The sequence below is a fragment of the Hemiscyllium ocellatum genome, chromosome 17 (genome assembly GCF_020745735.1).
Source record: "Hemiscyllium ocellatum isolate sHemOce1 chromosome 17, sHemOce1.pat.X.cur, whole genome shotgun sequence".
Lineage (NCBI taxonomy): Eukaryota > Metazoa > Chordata > Chondrichthyes > Orectolobiformes > Hemiscylliidae > Hemiscyllium > Hemiscyllium ocellatum.
The window spans coordinates 52744735-52762664 of NC_083417.1; the positions used below are offsets into that span (position 1 = coordinate 52744735).

General features: G+C 40.8%; 1 protein-coding gene across 4 annotated transcripts in view; it reads left to right on the top strand.

Moving 5' to 3' along the window:
• Nucleotides 1-16503, top strand: part of ripor1 (RHO family interacting cell polarization regulator 1) — a 325031-nt gene extending 308528 nt beyond the window's left edge. For all 4 annotated transcript variants that reach the window (XM_060838161.1, XM_060838160.1, XM_060838159.1 and 1 more), the window contains 5 exons: nt 6386-6544; nt 8904-9100; nt 10096-10179; nt 14320-14407; nt 15644-16503. In XM_060838161.1, coding sequence (XP_060694144.1) covers nt 6386-6544; nt 8904-9100; nt 10096-10179; nt 14320-14407; nt 15644-15741 — 626 coding nt within the window. In that variant the 3' untranslated portion in view covers nt 15742-16503. The remainder of the gene's footprint in view (nt 1-6385; nt 6545-8903; nt 9101-10095; nt 10180-14319; nt 14408-15643) is intronic.
• The last annotated feature ends 1427 nt before the right edge of the window (nt 16504-17930 follow it).

Here is a 17930-nt window from a genome sequence, read left to right on the forward strand (position 1 = left end):
TGTTTCTGGCAAGGCCAGTGTTTATTACCAATCCCTAGTTGCCCAGAGGATAGTTAAGAGTCAACCACATTGCTGTGGGTCTGGAATCACATGTACGCCAGACTTAGCAGTTTCCTTCCCTAAAGGATATTAGTGAACCAAACGAGTTTTTCCAACAATCGACAACGGTTTCATAGACATCATTAAGTTCTAGATTTTTATTGAATTCAAATTCCATTATCTGTCATGGTGTGATTTGAACCCATCTGGATTAACAGTCCAGCCACACCACTAGACCGTTGCCTCCCTGAAGTATCAGACCTTAGTTGGCAAACTGTGTGCAGTCCTGAACTCCATATTATAAAAGGATATAGATAGAACATTGAACAGTACAGAACACGATAGGCCCTTTGGCTGTTGATATTGTGCCAACCTTTTATCCTACTCTTAGATCAAAGTAACCTACATACCCTACACTTTACTATCATCTATGTGCCTACCCAAGAGCTGCTTAAATGTCCGTAATGTATCTGACGCTACTACCACTTCTGGCAGTGCATTCCATGCACTCACCACTCTCTGTAAGGAATTTACCTCTGACATCTCCCCTAAACCTCCCTCTAATCCTCTTAAAATAATGCCCCCTTGTGATAGCCATTTCCGCCCTGGGAAAATGTCTCTGGTTATCCAATCTATCTGTGCCTCTCATCATCTTGTACACCTCTATCAAGTCACCTCTCATCTTCTTTCACTTCAAAGAAAAAAGCCTCAACCTTTCTTCATAAACATGCCCCCTAGTCCAGGCAGCATCCTGGTAAATCTCCTCTGCACCCTGCCTGAAGCACCCACATCCTTCCTAAAATGAGGCGACCAGAACTGAACACAGTTAGTGTGGTCTAGCAAGGGTGTTATAACCTTGAGGTTCTTAAAATCAATCCCCTTGCTAATGAAAGCCAACACACCATACGCCTTCTTAACAACCCTAATCAACCTGGGTGGCAACTTCTCGGGATCTATGGACATGGATCCCAAGATCCCTCTGTTCCTCCACACTGACAATAATCCTGTCTTTAACCCTGTAATCTGCATTCAAATTTAACCTTCCAAATGAATCACTTCACACTTTTCCAGGTTGAACTCCATCTGCCACTTCTCAGTCCAGCTCTGCATCCTGTCAATGTCCTGTTGCAACATACAACTGCCCTCCACATTATCCACCACTCCACCAACCTTTGTGTCATCAGCAACTTACTAACCCATTCTTCCACTTCTTCATCCAAGTCATTTATAAAAATCACAAAGAGCAGAGGTCCCAGAACAGATCCCTGTGGAACACCACTGGTCACCAAGCTCCAGGCTGAATTATTTCCATCTACTACCACCCTTTGTCTTCTCTGGACTAGCCAATTCTGTATGCAGCCAAATTTCCCTGTATCCATTGCCTCCTTACTTTCTGAATGAGCCTACCATGGGGAACCTTTTCAAACACCTTGCTAAAATCCATATATATCACATTCATTGCTCTACCTTCTTCAATGTGTTTTGTCACATCCTCAAATAATTCAATAAGGCTTGTGAGGCATGACCTACCCCTCACAAAGCTATGCTGACTATCTCTAATCAAATTATGCTTTTCCAAATAATCATAAATCCTCTCTCTCAGAATCCTCTCCAATAATTTATCCACCACCAACATAAGACTGACTGGTCGATAATTCCCAGGATTATCCCTATTCCCTTTCTTGAACAAGGGAATAGCACTTGCCACCCTCCAATTATCTAGTACTACTCCATTGGACAGTAAGGATGCAAAGATCATCGCCAAAGGTGCAGCCATCTCTTCCCTCATTTCCTGTAGGTTTATCCCGTTCGGCCCAGGGAACTTATCTATCGTCATATTTTTAAAAATTTCCTGCACATCCTCCTCCTTAACATCAACATTTTACGCTGTCCTTACAAACGACAAGGTCCCTCTCACTAGTGAATACTGAAGCAAAATATTCATTAAGAACCTTCCGTACCTCCTCTGACTCCAGTTCCCTTCACTATCCCTGATCGGCCTTACCTTCACTCTGGCCATCCTCTTGTTACTCACATAAGTGTAGAACGCTTTGGGATTTTCCTTTATCCTCCCTGCCAAGCCTTTTTCATGCCCCCTTCTAGCTTTTCTAAGTTCAATCTTCAATTCCTTCCTAACTACCTTGTAACCCTCTAATGCCCTGCCTGAACTTTGCTTCCTCAACCTTAAGTAAGCTTCTTTCTTTCTCTTGACTAGATGTTCCACATCTCTTGTCATCCAAGGTTCCTTCACCCTACCATCACTTCAGTGCCTCAGTGGGACAAACCTATCCAGCACGCGCAGCAAGTGCTTCATAAACAACCTCCAAATTTTTGTTGTGCATTTCCCTGAGAATATCTGTTCCCAATTTATGCCATACAGTTCCTGCCTAATAGCATTGTAATTCCATCTCCCCCAGTTAAATACTTTTCCATACCTTCTGCTCCTATCCCTCTCAATGACAGTAGTAAAGGTCAGGGAGTTGTGATCACTATGACTGAAATGCTTTCCCACTGAGAGTTCTGACGCCTGACGTGGATCATTGACAAGCACCAAATGCAATATGGTCTCCTCTCTAGCTGGCCTATTGACAAATTGAGTCAGGAATCCTTCCTGGTTGCACCTGACAAAGTCTGCTACATTGAAACTATTTGCACTAAGGAGGTTCCAGTCAATATTAGGGAAGTTGAAGTCACCAAGACAACAATCCTGTTACTTTTGCACCTTTCCAAAATCTGCCTCTCTATCTGTCCCTCTGTGTCTCTGTTGCTTTTGGGTTGTCTATAAAAGAACTCCCAATAAAGTGACTGCTCCTTGCCTATTTCTGACTTCCACCCATAATGGCTCAGTAGACAAACCCACCTCAATGAACTCCATTTCTGCAGCTGTTATACTGATAAGCAGTGCTATTCCCCATCTCTTTTACCTCCCTCCCTATTCCTTTTGAAACATCTAAACCTGGAACATTTAACAACCATTCCTGCCCCTGTGATATGCAAGTCTCCATAATGGCCACAACATCGTAGCTCCAAATACTGCTCCATGCTCTAAGTTCATCACCTTTATTCCTGACACTAGTTGCGTTAAAATAGGCACACTTCAACCCATCACATTGATTGTAACTTCACCCTATCCTTACTCTCAGATGAAGAAGGAAAAGTGCAAAAAGATTTGAAGGAATGATAACAGAACTTAGAGGATATATTTTTAAGGCCACATGAAGAAAGCTGAGTGTATTCTTTTTTTAGAAAGAAAGAGAAGGCTGAGGAGTGACCTAGTAGAAATTTTGTTTCCTATTTATTTAATTGCTGGGTCAGTATTTATTTCTCATTCTTTGAGAAGGTGATGTTGAGCTGCCTTCTTGAATCACTGGATAGATCCACAATGTTGTTAGGAAGAGAATTCTAGAAGTTTGACCTGGTGACACTGAAGAAATGGTGATATACTTCCTAGTCAGGATAGTATGTAGCTTCAAGGGGTATTTGCAGGTGGTGTTGTACCCATGTATCTGCTGCCATTGTCCATGTAGATGACAGTGTTTGTGGGTTTGGAACTTGCTGTCTAAGGAGCCTTGGTGAATTTCTGCAGTACATCTTGTGGATGGTGTACACTGTTGTTATTGAGAGTTGGTGGTGGAGGGAAGGGAGTTTGTCAAGGAGGGTTTGTCTACTGAGTCATTATGAGTGGAAGTCAGAAACAGGAAAGGAGCAGTCACTTTATTGGGAGTTTTTTTTAGACACACCAAAAGCAACAGAGACAAAGAGGAACAGATTGAAAGGAAGACTTTGGAAAAGTGCAGAAGTGGATGTGCCAATCAAGTGCGCTGCTTTGTCCTGGATAGTGTCAAGTTTTTTGAGTGTTGTTGCAACTGCAAATAGAGGGGATTCCATCACAATTTTGGAATTTATGATATTGAAAGAGTTTGAGAGGGTGACTGTAACAAAAATTCTTCCATTTATGGAGGAATCATAAACTCAAGGACATGAGTGTCACTAATAAAACAAACAGGAAATTGACGAGAACTCTGTTTAGAGAATAATAAGAATATGGAACTTAATAGCATATGTAAGAGCTGAGGCAAATTGTATGGATATTTTTAAAATGGAAAGCTAATAAGCCCATGAGAGAGAAATAAAAGGAGGGATTATACTGATAGAGGGTGGAAGGAGTCACGTGGAGCATAAATGTCAGTGTGGGCCATTTAGGCTGACTGGTCTGTTTCTTACATTAGCTTGATGTAATTTGATCTGTTTTAGCCTAAGTCTGGTTGAAAGGGTTTGAGAAAGGAATGCAAGTTGAAAGTCCACAAACTCTCCTGCACCATCCTAATTAATCATAAATTACAATTAAAGCAATTTTATCAATCTCCACAGACTTCGATATAATGCAATGAAGATCTTTAAGAACCATAGCTTTAAAGGCAGCTGTTTATTTCAAACTCTCACACTTACTACTCAAAATATCCCAAAATGTTTTCTGAAATAGATTAATCTAAATTGAAATAGCATTGATTAGAACTAATTGCTTTCTTCATCTTGCTAGCCTGTTTTTACAGGTTAATTTTAAAGAAAATTCTTTCCATATGTTAGTTTCACCTTTCAATAATCTTTTTCTGCATCTTCTGCACAATTAACATATAGATAATCATACCTTGTAATCCAAACTGCAAATGTGTTGCTGGTCAAAGCACAGCAGGCCAGGCAGCATCTCAGGAATAGAGAATTCGACGTTTCGAGCATAAGCCCTTCATCAGGAATAAGAGAGAGAGCCAAGCAGGCTAAGATAAAAGGTAGGGAGGAGGGATTAGGGGGAGGGGCGATGGAGGTGGGATAGGTGGGAGGAGGTCAAGGTGAGGGTGATAGGCCGGAGTGGGGTGGGGGCGGAGAGGTCAGGAAGAGGATTGCAGGTTAGGAGGGCGGTGCTGAGTTGAGGGAACCGACTGAGACAAGGTGGGAGGAGGGGAAATGAGGAAACTGGAGAAATCTGAATTCATACCTTGTGGTTGGAGGGTTCCCAGGCGGAAGATGAGGCGCTCCTCCTCCAGCCGTCGTGTTGTTGTGTTCTGCCGGTGGAGGAGTCCAAGGACCTGCATGCCCTCGGTGGATTGGGAGGGAGAGTTAAAGTGTTGAGCCACGGGGTGATTGGGTTGGTTGGTTCGGGCGGCCCGGAGGTGTTCTCTGAAGCATTCCGCAAGTAAGCGGCCTGTCTCCCCAATATAGAGGAGGCCACATCGGGTGCAGCGGATGCAATAGATGATGTGTGTGGAGGTACAGGTGAACTTACCTTGTAATCCAAACCCCACATTTCCCCAATTGCTCTGGATACTCCTCGATAGCTGTGGCAACTGGAACAATAGTTTTCTACTTTCGTCAGCACCAGTGTTTTATGAAGTATAGCACGATCTCCTAATTTCACCTCAATGTTGAGCTTTTAACTTATCCCAATATCTGATTTTTCTTTTACTTGTTACCACTGAACATTGTTGCAATTGTTTCACGTCATTATTATCACTAATGACCCTTAGATCAACCTCATTGTCCATTAACAAGATCCTTTTAAGTAAGATTCATTTCTTGGATATTTTTGATGTGCTTTCCATTTATCCACATTGATTTTCATCTGCCACCTTTCTGTTCAATTGCTAAATATATCCCACTTGTCTTGTAGATAATTGCTTGTTGTCCGGGGGGTGGTTTATCAAGATGACTTAACTTCACCCAACTAAATCTGTGCAGGTTGCAATCAAAGATAAGTTTTAGAGAGAAACAAGGCTAGCTAGCTAGCCAAGTTCTGAAGAAGAGTCTTGTTAGACTTGAAATGTTAACCTCCTGTCTCTCTTCAGGGATGCTGAATTTCTGCAGCACTTTGTTTTTGTTTTAGATCGCCAGCATCCACAGTACTTTGTCTTTATTAATTAGGTAGCTGCTCTATCCCTATCTTGGGCTCACATTTTCTCCAAGTTCACTGGCACTTAGAGTCCCAAAGATGATATTACACTGCAAATAGGCTGAGATTCAGCAACCTGTAAGTGAACGTTGGCAGGTGTAAGTGAGGATAAGCTGTGTATTCTATCTGAAGCGCCACTAGATTCAAATGGTTTATTTCAACTATGTTCCATTGTGCCATACTGCCTAACTCCGAAATTAAACAGAACTGACCATTTGAGCAATTTATTTTGCTTTCAAATATGATCAATTTAACTGTAAAGCGATTTTGAAAAAGAGAACTATATTTAATAAACATTTCAGCTTAGACTCTGCTGCAGACTGAGGCATTTACACTGCATATAGATTTTAATCACGCGTTTAGTAAAATAATTCGGTCATTTAGTCTGCTCTTTCTTAACAGTTTTTATTAAACTAGTGGAGAGGTTTTTGGACAGAACATTGCCAAAACGTGCTCGAAGTGGAAATGTGGAATTTCTGACTATCTTCCAGTACTTGAATCACATCGAGGAGCAGAATGTGCCCTCCTTACCTGCCTATATCATGGAGGTAGCTGATGAAGGTACTTTTCTAATGTTCTTTATGCAGCTTCACCCCTAACTCCAGCCTCGCATTGGTAATTCTCTCCTTCTAGTGCTCCTCCATTTTTGTGTCAGCAAGTCTCTTTCCGAATCTCACACTATTCAGTTTGTGCAGCAATCAGAATTCTGCAGTATAGCTTATCAGGTGATCATTCTGGCAGTCACTGCTGACCATCCATACCCTCTATATGAGGAAGAAAATATTGGACTTGGTAAGAAGGATTGCATCTCTGTGATATTCTCCCATTGATCTCTGAGCTCTAGAGGTCAGTGGAGGGATAATGAATACAGTAAATTGGTATTGTGCCAATAGGAACCCTTTCTATAGCAGCATTCTGGACTGCCTGGGTATACACCGTTTTCATTAATTCAGATCGACTTTGACATTATTGGGGATATTATCAAGTTGATATCCCCAGTGCTTTGGATTGATTTGTGTAGGGTCCTGTTAACCATGGTGAGTGCATTTTGCTTTCTAGAATTAACTATCAACTCAGAAACGTCTCAATACAGTGACTTGTTCCTGGAATGACTTCCATGTTTTATGAGATTAATAAATGTTCCAGTTAGGGTTGACATTTCTTTTAAATGGTTGCTGAGGGTTTAGAACAACACAAAACAGTCCTGATGTTAGTTTCATAAAAGTCTTTGCCTGGATTATACTTCTATGTGGTTTGTGTGCATGCTTGTCTATGTGATGCAACTGTATGTAGACTCATAGATTGTCCCCCTTGTCCTCACCTACCACCCCACATCCATCATATCATCCTTAAACATTTATGCCAAGTCCAACTAGACCTCACCACAAAGAACATCAACCCCCCCCACCCCATCTGCCTTCCTCAAGGACTGTTTACTTTGCCTTGGTTTGCACCACTCGTGTTTCTCTCCCCACCCCACAACCCCCACAAAAAAACACCAGGCACCTTTCCCTGCAACCGGAAAAGATGCAAAACCTGCCAGCCCACCACCTCCCTCTCCTATCCATCCAGGGCTCCAAAAAGACCTTCCAGGTAAGACAGAGGTTCGCTTGCCTCTCCTTCAACCTAGTTCACTGTATCCAGTGCTCCTGGTGTGGTCTTCTCTACCTCTAGGGAGACCAAACGTAAACTCCAGCACACGTTTTACCAAGCATTACAGCAGGGCTCGCAGACCCGACCTCCCAGTCCCTTTTTGACATGACCATCCTTGGCCTCCTCCAATGTCACAATGAATCAGACCATAAGATTAGATTAGGTTAGATTACTTGTAGTGTGGAAACGGGCCCTTCAGCCCAACAAGTCCACACCGACCCGTCAAAGCGCAACCCACCCAGACCCATTCCCCTACATTTACCCCTCCACCTAACACTACGGGCAATTTAGCATGGCCAATTCAGCTAACCTGCACATTTTTGGACTGTGGGAGAAAACCGGAGCACCCGGAGGAAACCCACGCAGACACGAGGAGAACGTGCAAACTCCACACAGTCAGTCGCCTGAGGCGGGAACTGAACCCAGGTCTCTGGCGCTGTGAGGCAGCAGTGCTAACCACTGTGCCACCATGCCGCCCATAAATTGGAGTAATAACACCACATCTTCTGCCTGGGCAGTCTATAGCCCAGGGGACTCAACATTGAGTTCTCTAGTTTCAAATAACCCCATCCCCCAACTCCCTTTCCAGACCCTCTCACCTTCCTTCCTTCTGATCAACCCTTCCTTCCAGCTACCAACAGATTCATTCCTCGCATTGACTAACCAAGTCATACCCTCTACCTGACTTCATCATTCCTGATGAAGGGCTCTGGCCCGAAACGTCGAATTTCCTGTTCCTTGGATGCTGCCTAACCTGCTGTGCTTTAACCAGCAACACATTTTCAGCTCTGATCTCCAGCATCTGCAGACCTCACTTTTTACCCTTCACCTATCCCCACCTCCCCACCCTTCCTCCACTACTCCCCTTTATCTGCAGCTCCCCCTACATACACCCGAAACATTGACTTCTTGACCTCCTGATGCTGCCAGGCTTGTTGCTTGTCTATCGTGGATTATGCTTGGCTGCAAAACCTCTGACTTAGATGAGGCATTTTCTTCTTCCTCCCCTCTCAACACCCCCACCTTGATTGCAAACAAAGACTTAGAATGCCTGTAATGATGTGGGTGTGTGTAGGTGTGGGTACATAAAGCATCAAGTTTAGGCTTACCTCTCAAATAAGCACCTAACAATCCTGTCCTGTCACAAACATACTGCATAGCCACTCAAGTGAGATATCAGGTTGTTTTTCCTACTGACTGAAAATGTCCATGACTATTTTGTGATTTTTTTTTCTCTCCCCATCACCTCACTTCCCATTCCTCACAGTATTCTTGGTTCAGAATCTACAGTCCTCTGATAGGGATGTGGTATTGAAGAATCTGAAACATCTGTCAGGGACCCAGCTCCAGAAAGATGGTCTGAAAGCCATGGGTCTGCTTCTATTGGAGGACAACACTAAGATCAGCAACACAGCTGCCTCTGTGCTGAAAAACCTGTCAGAAGACTCCAAGTTCAGAGAGAAGGTTAGTAGCTAAGTCTAAAAGCAGTTGCTTTGCTCATGGCTAACTTGGCTGATTAGGTCCAACAACTTTGGTATCTGTATGGGTATCTGTATTTGTCTTTTATTTGTCAACTATGGAGCAGTGTTTGAAACTAATATGAGGAGCAGTATTGTAACTGAGCTGGTGAGGCTGTTATCGGAGCTAGTGTTTGTACCTGAGTAGGTTAGGTTGCCAGTAGTGAGAGTGCATTGTCCCTAAGCAAGTGAGACTCTAATAGTACCAAAGCAATACAATTGCAAAGTGGTTTCATTGATAGTAACAATGTGTTCCTTTGAATATAGTAAATGTATCATGATCTAATGTAAAACTTTAAATTCTGCAAAGAATTTGTTTTGTGTACGAGAAACTACTTTATTTGGACAACCGAGAACGATGGGCAGTAATCTTAAAATAGTACTCAGCCATTTTGGATTGAAATCATGAAACATTCTTTTCTGTACAGTAGTAGAAATCTTGAACTTTCCAATAGTCTGGTTGTTGCATCAAATTGACTTTGAAGACTTGAAATTAATTGTTATTTATTATGTGAAAGTATTGCACAATGTGGAGCAAAGGCTGTCAAATTGAATTGCAGTACAGATCAAGCATAATCTAATGAAATGTTGGTTCATTCTTGAAGAGTTGAATAGCCTAACCCCTGTTCCTAATGTCTTGTTGTGGGTGTAATGTTATTTCAACCTAAATCTTGTTTGAGTCCAGCCAGACATCAGAATGAATCAAGACTCTGATGGCTTAATACCATTGTCACAAAAGATATGTAAGTATTGTGGGTCCTCCACCAAAGTGCAGAGATTCATGGATTTACAATGCCAGATCCTTGTTAGCACTTCTCCAATGACATGAAAAATGGTTGTGTGTGTTTAAAATATCTGGACTTAGATTCTATCAGCATTAATCTGAAATCTGGTGGACAGTTTGTCTTGTGCAATGGACTACTCATGTGCATTTGTTTTTAGGCTCTGGTTTGTTACTTGGAACTTCTTGAGGATGAGGATGGACAGCTGAGAAAAGTAGGATGCACAGCACTGGCACATTTAAAGGTGAGTACTTCAAGTTAGTCAAAATAAACACATTTACTACCATAGAAATGGTACAGCACAGAAGGGAGCCATTCAGCTCATCTTGTAAAAAGCCACTCAGATGCCCTATCTAGTCCTTGCACATGACCCATAGCCTTGCAGCTTACAACTCTTAAGGTGCAGATCCAGGTACCTTTAAAGAGAGTTTAGTGTCTCTGTCTCCATCACCATTTCAGGCTGTGAATTCCATACACTCACCATCCTCTGTGTAAACAAGCTTTTCTTCACATCTCCTTTCATCCTTCTGCCACATAGCTTGAATTTGTGTCCTGGTTGTCAAACTCTATGCTGGGGAAACAGGTTTCTCCTGTCTACTCTCTTTGAGGCACACAAAATTGTGAAGAGTAATCATGTCATCTTAAACCTTTTCTGTTTCAGGGAAACCAATCCAGTCTCTCCTCATAGCTATAATTCTTCAGCCTTGACAATATTCTACTAAATCTTCTCTGCACTCTCTCCAGAGCAATTACATTCTTCCAGTAATGAGGTGACCAGAACTGCATACAATACTCCACTGTCCTCATCAGTGGATATACAGTCTCAACATTATATCCCTATTTTTGTATTTTATTCCTCTGTCAATGAAAGAGAGTATTCCATATGCCTTTTTTACAACCTTGTTCACCTGTACTGCTACCTTTAGGGATCTATGTACTTGCACACCAAGATCCCTCACTACAACTACTCCTCTCAGCATATTCCCATTTATTGTGTATTCCCACTTACTGTTTGACCTCCCTAAATGCATTACTTCACATTTACCAGAGCTGACCTCCATCTATCACTTTCCTGTCAACGCCACCAACACATCTACAGTTTATAACTTCGGGGCTTATAGCAATCCTCTACACTATCCACTACATGGCCAAGTTTTGTGTTGTCTGCAAATTTCCCAAATGTGCACCCCACGGTCAGGTCTAAATCATTAATGTATAAATCAAACAGCAGGGATCTCAACAGAGCCCTGCAGAACACCACTTGAAACAGCTTTCCATCTGCAAAGGCAGCCATCGACCATAAGCCTTTGTTTCCAGCTTTGAATCCAATTCAACACATCAGCCTATATCCCCAGGCTTTTACTTTTCTGACCAGTCTGCTATGTGGAACCTTGTCAAATGCCTTACTAAAATCCATATAGACAACAATCACTGCAGTACGCTCATCGATCTCCTTGTCATTTGCCCAAAGATTTCAATCAAATTTGTGAGGCATGACCTTCCCTTAACAAAGCCATGCTGACTATCTCTGAGTTGTCCATGCCTTTCTAAGTGACAGTTTATCTGAGATCTAACAACATGTCCTTCACTTAAATAAAACTGGCCTATAATTGTTTGACATTTCCTTTGTAAGTGCCCTTAGAGCCACAATGATACTGACTCAGCTCCTCTGAAAATGACAATAAATGAAGACTGAAAAGTAATTTTGCTGCTGTCACTAATTCCTGAATTACTGTGTAGATATATCAGGTTGTTTAATGGTCAGCTTTAAACGCAACAGAAAAAGCTATCCTCATACCTGACCCAGTTCTCAATATTGCATGCTCCTATTATGAATTTTTAAAACAAGAATGTGATTATTTTTCAAAATGTCTTTCTGGGATATCAACCTGCTTCTGCAGCCTCCAATGTATAACTCAGTTTGCCACTTACAATATATACATGTTTGTAGTCTTGTGAAATAACTGAATTAGATTAAAGGACAGGAGCAATTCATAAAGTATCAACATTATGCCACACGATTAAGAGAAACAGTTGAAGTTTCAAGTCATTTAAAAAAGAATTAAGCAACTTACTGGTCTCTATTGTGATCGTAGATTATGGAATTTTCTCTCCAGGATGTTTGGCTGGTTATTTTTAGCTTTTCTTCAGTTTTCTTATTTTTGCAAAGTGATAGGACCTTATAATAATTTTGAATTCTAATAGGCAATGAGTGAAGTATACAGCTGACCAGTCCAATATCTATAGTATAGAGACAGGTTTGAGTTTTGAGTGAGCACCTTTCATCAGAACTGAAAGCAAAATTGAACAGAAAGTTCAGAAAATTAATGCACTAATGAGAGAAGAGCTTGACAAATACCTGCAAATTGCTCTGTTGGAACGGAAAATGTAGAAGACCATCACTAAGACTCTTTTGATGAGCAGCAATTCAGCAAAGGAATGTATTCTACAAGTACCTGCCCTGAGCAGAGGGGAGGAAGGAACTACTTGTGCATTGTAAATGAGAGTACCTATGTCCTGTAGGATTGACTGACAGTGCTTATAAGAGTGAATGCCCCCTCATCCCTCTCTTAAGTTAACTGGGGACACACGGTAGTGCAAGTGAGCTGAGTGGTTGAAGTTGATTCATAAGATAATGCTTCTAAGGGAGTTCATGACAATATTACAATGGCTACCCCCATTCCATTGATGTCACACACAGGACAAATTCTACTCTAGCTTTCAGAGAGCAGCTGGATCCATACCAGCTTTCTCAAGTCCTAGTAAATTTATTTGAACAAATGTAATAATAGGTATGACTACTATCATTACAATAAACCACTTTATCTAAGAATAGTGCCTGTTCTGTAGATGTTTAGTGTACCTTCTACCACTAATCATTATGTAGGTTCAAGACAAAACAAGGGAGAATTGGGTGGCAGCAAAATACCTAAAACGAGAAACCTTGCTCGGTACAACATAATAATAGAATCAAAGAAAGTAGGAGCAGGGGCAGGTTATATGGCCCTTCAAGCTTTCTGAACCATTCAATGTGATGATGGTTTACCATCCAATTCAGTAACCTTTCCTGCTTTCTCTTTAGCCCTGAGAACTTTAACTGACCCCTTGAAACCATTCAATGTTTTGACCTCAACTCCTTTCTGTGGCAGAAAACTTTACAGGTTCACCAGGTTTTGGGTAAAGAAATTTCAGACCTAAATGGCATATTGCATATCCTTAGACTGTGATATCTGGTTCTGGACTACGCAGCCATCAGTTACAGCCATCCTGCACTTACCCAGTCTGGTCCTGTTAAAATGTTTCTGAATTCCCCCTGCACTCTTTTCTCAATGCCAGTGACTATCGACCTAACCAATCCAGTTTCTCTTCATATGTCATTCCTGTCATCCAAGGAATTAGTTTGTTGCACTCTCTCTAGAGAGAGAATATCCTTCTTCAGATCAGACCAAAACTGAACATAATATTCTCAGTGTGGCACATCAAGACCCTGTATAATTGCCCAAGGTTCCCTGATCCTGAATTGAAATCTTCTCGCTATGAAGGCCAACATACCATTTGTCACCTTGACCACCTGCAGCACCTGACCAGCATGTTTGCCTTCAGTGACTGGTGTACAAGGATACCTAAGTTTTGTAGCACATTTCCCCACCTCGATTCATAGCCATTTGAATAATTGCCTTGCCGTTTTTTTCCTCCCAAAGTGAATAACTTCACATTTATTCACATACTGCATCTACAATATTTTTGTCCTCTTGTACAGCTTGTCCTAATCACACTCCAGCATCTCTGCTTCCTCCTCACAGCTCATCCTCCCGTCAGCTTTTTATGTGGGACCTTATCAACAGCCTTCTGAAAGTAAACCATATCCACTGGCTCCCCTTTATCCATTCTACTAGTTCACCTTTGGAAAAATTTCAGTAGATATGTTGAACATGATTTCCTTTTTGTAAATCCATGCTGACTGTGCCTGATCAAGGTACTTTGCCATATTTACCATCTGTATCAGGATTGGTCATCGAGGAAAATTGTACCAGAGTAACCAGATTGTTTGAGTTGGTGCAGATTTTGAGAAGTACAATGAAATGCATAATTAGCACTTATGAATTTGTTATTTTCTTCAGTTTCCCAGCTACCTAATTAAACTCTTTTACTTATAAATAGTCTGTTGTTTCTCCTTGCTTCCCATCAGTTTCTTCAGTTCATTTCTGATGAAAAGTCATACCCAAAATCTCCTATTTGCAACAAATGAAAATGGATTGTAGAAAACCATTTGAGTTTTGAAAATTATCTTGGCAAAAGAAATGGTAAATTGATTAATTCTAGGATTAGTAAAGATCATGAATTCTGCTGAGATTTTTCTTTTAACTTAATTTGTCTTATTCAGGCCAAAGAGAGTATCGATCAATTAGTCTACCTTTGCCAGACTGATAAAGAAGTTCGTGATGTTGCTAAACAGACCCTCCTATCTTTTGGTAAGGTTTGTAGTTGTTATTACAAGTTCAGTACTTGCATGTTACGTGAATTTAATTCTGTTCAGTGTCTGATGAGACAAGTTACTGGGTGCTTCACCTTTCTGTGTATCTCTTCAATAACTGGAGGAGATCTATGAACTGCGAGGTTGTTGGGGAGGAATTCCACAGCATTGTTCAAGGTGTCAACTTTAGTTTGATAACACAACTGAGTGAGACAACATTCTTTGAATCACAATCTAAGAGCATGATCAAGTAATACAGTCCTAATATTCTGCGAAATTGCTGTACTATCTGAAATACTAACTTTCAGATGAAAACATTAAACTGAATGACTGTCTGCTTTGTTAAATGAGCACATTGAATAGCCCAGAAATAGTGGGAATGAGCCATTCCGCCCTTTCAGCCTTCTCTGTCCTTCAGTATGATCATGGCCAATCATCCATTGCAATATTCTGTTTTCTCCCCATACCTTTTGATCTCTTTAGCCCTAAGAATTATACCTAAACCCCCCCCCCCCGAGAATAGTCAATGTTTTGGCTTCAACTACCTTCTGTGACAGGGAGTTCCAATGGTTCACCACTTCGGGTGAAGAAATTTCTCAAATCAGTTCTAATTGGCCTTCCTGTATCTTCCACTGTGACCCCTGCTTCTGGACTTCCAAGCCATCAGGAACATCTTCCCACATTTTCTCTGTCTATAATTTTATGGGCTTGTATGAGATTACCCTGCATTCTTCTAAATCTAATAAATATAATCCCAACAGATCCAATCTCACTTTGTACATCCATCCATTCCCAGGAACCAGTCTGGTAAACCAGCCTGATGCCCTCACCAATATTTATTGCACAACGCAGAATACTTGCGAATATTTCATTTCTTGTGGGATCTTACAGTGTGAAAAATAGCTGTCATGTTTCCTGCCACAGCAACAGTGGAGGGGAGGATGTATCAAATTGATGCCTTTATGCATTTTGAAGAGAGTCCCAAAGTGATTTTCTTTTATTTCTACCTTCAGCCAAGGCAGGGAATGAATGTCAGAGAAATTATTGTTATTTTGGGATATTGAAGAATTGGTATTGAATTTTGCAAAGATAGCATCTTGTTTCTTTTCCCAAGTTGAAATGGGAAAGATATCAAACATAAGGCCCATCTTACCTACAGTTACTGTGATTTATGTATTTCTGTTCTTGTCATCTATATAAACAGTGATTTTTTTTCCCCCCAATGCTCTGACAGGTGAAGAAGGTAAAGTTGCCTACAAACAGATGGAAGAGTCATTGGATAGTATGCACATGCTCCTGGGATCAGTCAGTATGGCCAGTACAGCTTTCTAACTGGGGACACTTAATGTTTAGCAAAGAAAACGGCCAGCGTCTTCCTGAAAGGAGCTTCTGAAGCAACGTGGCTCTTGTTTCCAAACCATCAAGTAATCTAAAAGCTAAGCTACATCTGAGTTTCCAATATTTCAGATGTAGCAGCATTCGTAACTTTTCCTAGGTTTGGGAGTGGGCTTAAGGGAAAAAGGAAAATGCTACCATTTGGAAAAGTCACTTTCAGTACTTTCCCAAAGTATCTGGGAAACATTGGCAAAGCAATGCTAATTTATCACATATGACAAAAGATATCCCAAAAGCCAACTTGGAGGAGATCTCCTGGTAAAAGAAACTATGAACAAATTGGGACTCGGTGGAAATGCACTTTGAACAATTGAATGTGTGAATGATCCACATAAGAGTGGTTAACCTTGACAGAGGAAAGACCCTGGCAGACAGATTACTCTAAAAGCCACAGCTGAAATATTTACCTACAATTCTGCATGTCTTGCTTCTTGGAGGCAGGAAACTAAAGTGCTGCTTCACGACCAAGTGCCTAGTGTTAAGGTGGAGAGCATACAAGTATTACATGTACAATAAAAAGGTCCAGTTTTTTTTATTTAATATTGAATTAAATTGCAGTAAGAAGATAAACTGCAATTTTGAGTTTGTAAACCTGTCTTACTATTTCCCACGTGGTGCAGTAAATAGATATACTTTGATTTTCTATATAAATGTATTATGTAAGTAAAAGTGAATTGTGATCATAAATAAAATTTCATTAAATGCAATGCTGTAATATCCTAAAAGTTCAAATCATTTGTTTGAGATTTTTCAAATAGCAAGATATAGCTCCATATTTCTACCCTTCAAAATCTTGACTCGAGCATTTTAAAGGGTCGTATTGCAATTATTTAGAAATGCAATGTTTACACTGAACCATCAATGAAATGAAAGATGAGTTGATATGCTTTTACTGATATTAGCTTAGGAAAGCATAATTGCCAAGCACTGAGAGAAACCATAAAAATTGAACATACTCCCAATCTTTTTTGTGTCAAGTGAGTGATGGTACTGCTGAAAAGGTAGAGCTGTTTCAGCAGTGCACTAGAATCTAGGAAGAGGCTTGAGCTTCTAGAGCTAATGAAACTGAAGAATGTACAATGTGTCAACATGTGATATTACACAATACATTACAGTGCCAATGGATTATACATGGCAAAGGTTAAGAAGTGACATAGTTGAGTGGCCAAACTTGAGCTTAACACCTCTTTGCAATATTAGTTTTAAATATCATTTTTACTCATTTAAATGTTCCATTGCCTTGTCTTGATATTCTGGATTTGCTTTGTCCATATTTTTAAAATGGAAATGTGAATGACTTGTCTGTCTCTGCTTTTTAACTGCTATCTGTTCATGCCGTAGAACTTAAACTTAACTTCCTCATATCTTATCTGTACATTTTGGGTCAGGTTTGCTGCCGCTGTTTGCACCTGCATAAATATATGTGTGGGCTTCTAGTGTGGTGAACAAGATTTAACCCAGCATTCAGTCTTGCATGATTATCATAATCATCAACTCTTTGCAATTGTTGTGTCATGAAGGCAAACACCTAATAAGGAGGAGCAAGATTCAAGGAGAATATTTAAGAAGATATAATTTATGAAGGAAGGTACCTGTTACTACAAGCTGTTCTACATAAGTAAAATAATTAACAAGTATTAATACTCCTTCACAACATTCAGTGGTAAAATATGCATGGAACTACTGGAAATGCCAAACCAACTTTATAAAACTTATGTAGGTGTTTCCCAGAGATGCTTTTAGCTATGCCCCTGGACATCTCACTGCAACTTTGCAGTTGTTGCTGGGGTGGAATGGGATGGGATGGATATATCTATGTCTATGAAGAAGGGCTCATGCCCGAAACGTCGATTCTCCTGCTCTTTGGATGCTGCCTGACCTGCTGCGCTTTTCCAGCAACACATTTTTCAGCTCTGATCTCCAGCATCTGCAGTCCTCACTTTCTCCCCGATGGGATGGATATGTCTATTAACATTAATCCTGGACTCCTGATCAATTTCAAGTCATCCCCAGGATGTTACTGCTCCTCTGGTCTACAGAGGTCTTTAGTAAACTTCACCACTGGGTTTCTTTAGACACCCTTCATTGGAGGAATGACTGATCATCTTACCAGAAAAGTGACAGGA